The sequence below is a fragment of the Megalobrama amblycephala genome, linkage group LG13 (assembly GCF_018812025.1).
Source record: "Megalobrama amblycephala isolate DHTTF-2021 linkage group LG13, ASM1881202v1, whole genome shotgun sequence".
Classification (NCBI taxonomy): domain Eukaryota; kingdom Metazoa; phylum Chordata; class Actinopteri; order Cypriniformes; family Xenocyprididae; genus Megalobrama; species Megalobrama amblycephala.
Genome location: NC_063056.1, coordinates 40,186,563 through 40,195,456, shown reverse-complemented (window position 1 = coordinate 40,195,456; position 8,894 = coordinate 40,186,563). Strand labels below are relative to the sequence as shown.

Genomic DNA, 8,894 nt, shown 5'->3' with positions numbered 1-8,894 from the left:
AACCTCTCATTTATTTTTTGAACACATGACTAGGTCTGATGAAGACTTACTGGTGCGTCAGACACTCCTTCAGTGCAGCGTTCTCTTCTCGACACTTGAACACCATGAAGAAGCCGGCGTCTTTACAGCAGAGGTTGAACGCTGGAAACGACAGAAGAAAATCTTGAGTTTGAGACGTTTCTCTCTCAAATACTGGAGATCACTGGACTCAATCGAGCACAAATGAGCCTCATATTCCATTACAGGTTTGGAAAAATATAAATGTTTCTGAAAGAGGCTCTTCTGCTCACCAGAGCTGCGTTTATTTGATCAAAAATACAGTAAAAATTATGAAATATTTTTACTAATTAAAATAACTGTTTTCTATGTGAATATATAGTAAAGTGTAATTTATATCCAGTGATCAACGCTGAATTTTCAGCATCATTACTCCAGTCTTCAGTGTCACATGATCCTTCAGAAATCATTCTGATATGATGATTTGATGCTCAATTATTATTGGTGATCAATTAATAATAATCAGTAATTTGACGATGATCATAAATGTTTCTTGAGCATCAAATCATCATATTAGAATGAATTCTGAAGGATCATGTGACACTGAAGACTGGAGTAATGATGCTGGAAATTCAAGAATAAATTACACTTTATTATATATTCACATAGAAAACAGTTATTTTAAATTGTAAAAATATTTCACAATTTTTACTGTATTTTTGATCAAATTAATGCAGTCTTGGTGAGCAGAAAAGACTTTTTAAAACATTAAAAGACATGAAGTATCATCATGTGACCACACGTTTGCACTGTTGGCCAGACGGTCATCTGTGTAACGCGTGTTTGTTTGTGGCCTAAAAGCAGCTGAAGCTGTTCATGAGTTCCTCTGAAGAAGTTTATTGAAATAAAGCAGGCGATGGCGTGAGCGTGTGAAAAGGCTGTTGAAGGGTTTGTTATCATATCAGGGTCTTCTGTCAAGCATTAATTACGCCCCGCTCTCCCCCGACTCAAAGCTCCCAGAAAACATCATTGTAATTACTTGTCTCTGACTGATTATGGTCTTTCATCTGTATGCAGAGCAGATTGAGCAAAACCAATTCCAGAAAGCACAACCGTGAGACTAATCTAATACATATAAAGCTCATCTGACGCCTCGGATGCATAAACATGAAGCAGGACGGATGTTTCCACCAGAAACAGACCGACAACCGACGGAAAACACTCAACTAATCCAACAGGAAACACACAGCTCCATTCATTTCACTGAAGACAATCGATATTATGTTTTACCTCGCTTTACTCAATTCCAGCACTAAAATAAGGCATGAAACACAAAGCTGTGCATTTCAGTTTAGTCATTAAAACAGGTCGTTAAGAACCGGACGGAGTGATTGGCTGATAATATGCTGATATGGTTTGGATTTCCTGTTTTAAAATGTTTCAGTGAATGTTCATTAAATATTGTGTAAAATTAGTATTTATTTAAATTCAGCAATTTTTCTGTACACATTCTGCACTATCATTTTATTTTTATATATTTAAATCATCAATTATTTTAGTTAAATTCAGCAATTTTCTGTACACCTTCTTCACTATTATTTTATTTTTATATATTTAAATCATCAATTATTTTAGTTAAATTCAGCAATTTTCTGTACATGTTCTTCACTATTATTTTATATTTATATATTTAATTCAGCGATTTTTTATTTATTTAAATTCAGCAATTTTCTGTACACATTCTTCACTATTATTATATATTTATATATTTAATTCATCAGTTATTTTAGTTAAATTCAGCAATTTTCTGTTCACATTCTTCACTATTATTACATATTTATATATTTAATTCAGCAATTTTTATTTAATAAAATTAAGCAATTTTGTGTACACATTCTTCACTATCACTTTAATTTTTATATATTTCAGTAATTTTTTATTTATTTGAATTCAGCAATTTTCTGTACACATTCTTCCCTATCATTTTATTTTTATATATTTAATTCATCAATTATTTTATTTTAATTCATCAATTTTCTGTAAACATTCTTCTCTATTATATATATATATATATATATTTTTTTTTTTTTAATTCAGCAATTTATTGAATAAAATTAAGCAATTTTCTGTACACATTCTGCACTATCATTTTATTTTTATATATTTAGTTCATAAATTATTTTATTTAAATTCAGCAATTTTCTGTACACATTCTTCTCTATTATTATATATTTATATATTTAATTCCGCAATTTATTAAAATTAAGCAATTTTGTGCACACATTCTTCACTATTTTTTTACATTTATATATTAAAATTCAGCAATTTTCTGTACACATTCTTCTATTATTATATATATAATTCCGCAATTTTTATTTATTAAAATTAAGCAATTTTGTGCATTCTTCACTATCATATTTTTTTAGTTAAAAATTTTTTTTTCTATGATTAAATGTAAACATTAAACATCTGTTGTTTGCCCACAAAAAAATGTTTGTTAAAAAAAAAACAGTTTAAATTTCATATGATTACATTTTTTTAAAAATGAATTAAATTATTAAAGTTTTATGCGTTCATTTGATTACCACGATTTTTGATTTACCATTGTTTTTGATTATTAAAATTAAATTAAAAGGGTCATAAAACCAGAAAACTTTAAACAGAAATTTTGAGAATTTTAGAAAATTGAAATGTATTTCATAAGGTCATACTTTATAAAATCAGAAAAACTGCATGTATGAAAACAATTTTAGTTCATGACATTTAAATCAGCAACAATGTTCAACGTATCGCAGAAAACCAGTTACTTTAAAGTAAAAAAATAATAATAAAGTTACTTGCACAGTTAGTGAAAATCTAAATGCTCATGAGCGGAAGCGGCTCATTAAAGGGATTGGGAGGTGGATCAAGTTTGATGAAAGATTATAAAGACGAGCGTTATTTTCTCTGGATAATGTGTCCTGATCAACTCGTCCACGAACACATTAACAGCGTCAGATGAACGTGAGGCGAGAGCGTGTGGCAGTTCAACTGGCCTGAAACTCGTGCTCTGCAGAAGAAGCCGGCTCTTCTCGCTGTGGTCAGAGTACAAGTAAAGCAGCGCTTTGATGGCACTGTCAGGTCGTGTGCAAGAGCAGCCGCTGCACACCAGAACATGCAAACCTGCGGCCGAGGGCCGGGCAGAGGTGTGAAATCGATGAGCAAACTTCTGGAGGGGGTTTCCACGACACCGTCAGGCGAGATGTGCAGGTGTGGAGAGAGACTACAGCGCTGGAGTACAAACAATCACAGTCACACAACACCAGAGGAGAGCAGCGCGTGACGTGTGTGTGTGTGTGTGTGTGTGTGTGAGACTGAGCATTCAAAGCAAACACACACACATCAAACACACGTCTGCGCAACACGCTGCTTCTAAGACGCAGTTTCTTAATGCAATTTTTTAACAATCACTTCAGAATGTCTGAACTCATCATGACCGCGTAACGAGCTCACACGACATTTGATGATGAAAAGTTAATAATTAAGTAAACATTTATTGAATCAAAATAAAACTCAAATAGTGATGTATCTTATCAAATCACAATTAAAGCATGATATCTGCTGCGCTGCGTGTTTCAGAGTGAAGCGTGGCGTCTTTTCAGAGCAACTCGCTTCACTTTATTTACATTCACAATCGCTTCATTTCCAACAGAAGTTTAATATTCTGCCAAAATAAAAACTTGAGGATTTGACGTGTTAAAGGGTTAGTTCACCCAAAAATGACACTTCTGTCATTAATTATTCTCCCTCATGTCATTCCACACCTGTAAGACACCTTCAGAACACAAATTAAGATATTTTTGATGAAATCCGAGAAGTGTATGGACTCAGAGAGGTACTAAAGGCTAGGGCTGGGTAAAAAAATATCGATTTCTCGATTTTAATCGATTCTCGTTTTTACGAACTGATATCGATTCTTAAATCCCAAGAATGGATTAGTCTAGTCTGTTTTCAGTTGATGAATGAGCAGAATATGTAGCTCCTCCCATCCAATAAATCACAATAATCTTTGTTACTTTTGATATGAAGCAAAGTCTCAGATTTCAAATGACGTCCATCTTATTATGAGATTCAAAAATAAACACCGTTTTGGCGCTGTTTAATGTGGCGTGACAGATCGCTTTAGCGCCTCAGTTAAAGAGAAGCATGTGATCATCCTCTCCTCCGCTTTAATACCAGTTACAGCGAAATAAACATGAACATCTGAAGGTATGTTAAAATATACAGTACAACTTACTGAAATCCGTATCATGTCTCGTGTAATCGCTCAATCAGTGCTTCAACCTCAATAAAACAGCTTCAATGTCACGTGACGTCACATTTACCTCAGAAAAACATATTCAGTGACCATAAACTCATTAGTCAGCTAGAAAAGTGCTCTAGAAAGATAAATATAGCTGTGCACCGTTACATATTCAATAATATTCTTCAATATTTAATGCATGTTTGAATAAATCAGTTATGACAGCTGCGATTTAAATGTTTATATTTCAAAAAACGAATTGGAGTAGAAATATGATTATGTAATTCTAAACTTTATTTATAATAAAAACATCATTGAGTGTAATTTAAGTGTTTGTATATAAATAAGTTAATTTAACCTTCAGTATTATTATAGTAGCACCAGCTGACTCTAGTTTACAGCATTAGTTGAGAGATTTTTTTTCCTCTAGAAAATTTGCCATGTGCTGAAACTGAAATACTGCATCCAAAAGAATCGTAATCGAATCAAATTGTGAAAATTGTGTCAATACCCAGCCCTACTAAAGACATCGTTAAAACAGTCATGTGACTGCAGTGGTTCAACCTTAACGTTATGAAGAGACGAGAATACTTTTTCAAAAAAACAAAACAAAAATAACAACTTTATTCAACAAATTCTTCCCTGTCATTATCTTACACAGGTGAGAAACAGTGAAGCTTCCGTGTTTACGTCCGAATGCCGGCTCAGTATTGGCCAAAGCAGATCACGTGATCAGCACAACGCATGCGTGTGAGCATGCGTCAATGACGAGTTGGCGTTCTGACGTAGAACCTGGAAGCGCTGGACGTAAACAACGTATGAGAATGACATTATTGAATAAAGTGGTTATTTTTGTTTTGTTTTTGCGCACAGAAAGTATTCTCATCTCTTCATAACATTAAGGTTGATCCACTGCAGTCACATGACTGTTTTAACGATGTCTTTAGTACCTTTCTGGACCTTGAAAGTGCTGATTATAGATATTGATTCTCTTGGATTTCATCAAAAACATCTTAATTTGTGTTCTGAAGATGAACGAAGGTCTGGAACTACACGAGGGAGAGTAATTAATGACAGAAATGGGTGAACTAACCCTTTAAAAACTCTGAGTGTTTGGCAGTGAAGAACTGAAGACACAAAGGTCACAGTTGTAGTAGGTGTAGTACTCTACTCTACTCGTAGGCGTTTGGTGGTTGTTGTAGGCAGGTGTGAAAACCTTCACAAGTAACTATTTCCATCAGCAGTCGAGTCTTTGCTCTCGGTCTCACTGCAGGAGAAATATCAGAGATTTTCATATGAAACATCATATCGCACATCTTCAAATAACAAGATCAAATAAAAAGATTAGGTTACTTGTGTCACATGACGGTGAACATGATATAAAATCTGAGAGGAATATTTTACATCTAACAAAAGCTTCAAAGAGCTCTACATGATCCCAGACGAGGAAATAAGAGTCTTATCTAGAGAAACCATCACTCATTTTCTAAAAAAAATAAAAATTATATACTTTTTAACCATAAACGCTCGTCTCTGTGATGCTCCACGCATGACGTAATCATGTTGGAAAGGTCACGTAGACGAGAAAGTGAAAAACACCATCTCATTTTCTCTTCCAACTTATTTGTATTGTAATTTATTATTAACCCTTATAGGGTCTTTTTAGACCCCAAACGAAGTTTGCTAAAATAAAAAAAATGTTCTCTTTGTCCAAATGACATGAAACTTTGTACAGTTACAAACACTTTCTAGATCTACAAATAAAATAAAAAATTGGAGCGATATCTTGCTTTTATGTTAGTGTAGAAAAAAAGTCACTCTCAGGGTCTCCAGGACAACAAAATGTAATTTAGTAACAAAATAATTGTTTTTTAAAAACAAAATGTAATTTTACTCTGTTTATTAATGTTTTTACATCATATTTGTGCAGTTTTTGGAGGATTTATCATATCTTTTAAATTTATATAAATAAATTTTTTTATACAAAAACAGCTTTTTATGTCAAATTCACTTTATAAAGACCCACATTTCTAACTTTCATTCATAACATGGATAATTTGACATGGTTTAGTGTGAGATTTTTGCCCATCTGTTGGAAAATGCAGTTTTAAAAGTAAAAAATGATCACTTTATCCAGCAGATGCTGCAGAGCTCCACTATTTGCTGTTTGACTGACTGAAAGACATCTTTACACAAGTATTTTCAGCTGGATTCAGATCTAAATATTATTAAATCACAATTATGACAATAAAAGCTACTTTTTGTCAAAGTTTAGCATTTGTTTTGTACTGAAAAAAAATAAGTTTCTCAAAAATGTTGATTTTGAGGATGAATTTTGTCCATTTTCTAAGTGGGGTCTCATCATAATCTAACAATATTGAAAAAAATTTCTTTTTTTTTTTCATTACAAAAAAATGCTAAACTTTGACAGAAAGTAATTTTTATTGTCGTAATTGTGATTTCATAATATTTAGATATGAATCCAGCTGAAAATACTTGTGTAAAGATGTCTTTCAGTCAGTCAAACAGCAAATAGTGGAGCTCTGCAGCATCTGCTGGATAAAGTGATCATTTTTTACTTTTAAAACTGCATTTTCCAACAGATGGGCAAAAATCTCACACTAAACCATGTCAAATTATCCATGTTATGAATGAAAGTTAGAAATGTGGGTCTTTTATAAAGTGAATTTGACATAAAAAGCTGTTTTTGTATAAAAACCTATTAAAAAAAAAATGTTTTTAATTTATTTATATAAATTTGAAAGATATGATAAATCCTCCAAAAACTGCACAAATATGACGTAAAAACATTAATAAACAGAGTAAAATTACATTTGTTTTAAAAAAAATTACATTTTGTTGCCTGGTGTCTCTGGAGACCCTGAGTGTGACTTCCCAAACGAAGAGCGCACGAAGGTTAAATATCAAAAACTTTTGATTACAAAAATGTTTATTTTGAGGTTTTAACTTTGTGTTTTTACTCTCATTGCAAATTAATTGATCCAATCAGATCCTACACTGACGATCAGCTTCGAGTCGCGTCTTTTGTTTCAGAAATAACTGATGTACTGTCATGTAGATATTTGGAAAATAAAACTATATGTGAGTGTGTTTATATATCTCATATAGCAGTGACGGTTCACTGGAGGTGATGCTGCCCGTGTAGACAGCAGACAGCGAGATGTTCACTACATCAGAGGCCAGCGGCTTCTTCTGACCCCTCACCTACTGCTGCACGCTCAAAACGCACCGATCGAGAGGAAACCCGAGCTGAGATGATGTCATGTGCTGTGATGATGTGAACGTGGGCAGGGGTCGCGGGTGCTTCACTTCCTGCTGCCATCTGTGCTTCAGCGTTAAAGGGTTAGTTCACTCAGAGATGAAAGATCTGAACTCTCCCGCATCAGTTCTTCACCCAAAACCGAATGAACTTTGACCTTACGGGTTTGCGGGATGGTAAATGATGACAGAATATAAACCCATCGTACCATCCACATGCTGGACGCATCTCTCCTTGGCTTTCTCCCGCATCATCTTGGGAATCAACACGTCTTTCTCCACGTGCCTCAGGTGCAGCTCTTCTGCGGAGTCAAAAATAATCATGTTCATATGAATCATATTCAGTCAGTGAACAATAATAATGTTCATATGAATCATATTCAGTCAGTGAACAATAATCATGTTCATATGAATGAAAACATTCAAATCACTTCACTGAATCTCAATGAAATGACAGCTGTACAAAACCCTAGAAGAGTCATTTGATTCATTCATGTTAAATGATTCATTCCAATCAAAATAACTCCTGATGCCACAGTCTGTGTCTACAAACGATCAAAAACCTATAAAACGCTTTTAATGTAACAAATACATAACATTTCTTGCATCTATAAGCGCATATAATGATCTGGGAACAGTGTTGTGAGGTAATACAGCTGACATTTATACACACGTTCATAAACAAACATTCCCTCGGAAATTAAGATGTTCCTGTACCTGCTTTAGACGGCTCCATTTACACTTCAGTGACTGATGCTAGTTACTAGAAATTTTACTGTTATAAAACATTGATCTGTTTCCAATGTCAACCTCTGCGCAGCATGTTTAGTGCGAGACTGTTTCAGTCACTTCCGGTGACGACACCAGCAGAGTCTGGTCATTGTAGTTCTGCGGTGCTCAGAATGAACTACACACCGTCACGACTGAACTCTGAGTGATCATTTGTAGTTCGAGAGACACTAATTTGGCTGATGAAATAAGGGGAAAGTATTTAAAATAATAATAATTAAAGTTACACCATGTCGTAATTATCATTATATATATATTACTCTGGTATAATGACGTAAACATGAAATATGATGACATTTTATGTGAGTCCTCATATTTAAAATAGCTTTAAAAACACACTAAACAATGTTTTCTTAAAAATGTAAAAATGCAGCATGTTTTCTGTGATGGTTAGGTTTAGGGGTAGAGGTAGTGTAGGGGGAGAGAATGTACAGTTTTTACAGTATAAAAACCATTACGCCTATGGAGAGTCCTCACTAAGCAAAACAAACCTGTGTGTGTGTGTGTGTGTGTGTGTGTGTGTGTGTGTGTGTGTGCAGAAACACAA

General features: G+C 33.8%; 1 protein-coding gene across 1 annotated transcript in view; it reads right to left on the bottom strand.

Annotated features, from left to right (window-relative positions):
- The window catches only part of cmc1 (C-x(9)-C motif containing 1), a 9,232-nt gene extending 765 nt beyond the window's left edge, over positions 1-8,467 (bottom strand). Inside the window, exons 1-3 of the mRNA XM_048153608.1 lie at positions 8,276-8,467; positions 7,768-7,860; positions 51-141 (exon numbers count right to left, since the gene is read on the bottom strand). Coding sequence (XP_048009565.1) covers positions 51-141; positions 7,768-7,860; positions 8,276-8,294 — 203 coding nt within the window. The 5' untranslated portion in view covers positions 8,295-8,467. The remainder of the gene's footprint in view (positions 1-50; positions 142-7,767; positions 7,861-8,275) is intronic.
- Between the last annotated feature and the right edge of the window lie 427 nt (positions 8,468-8,894).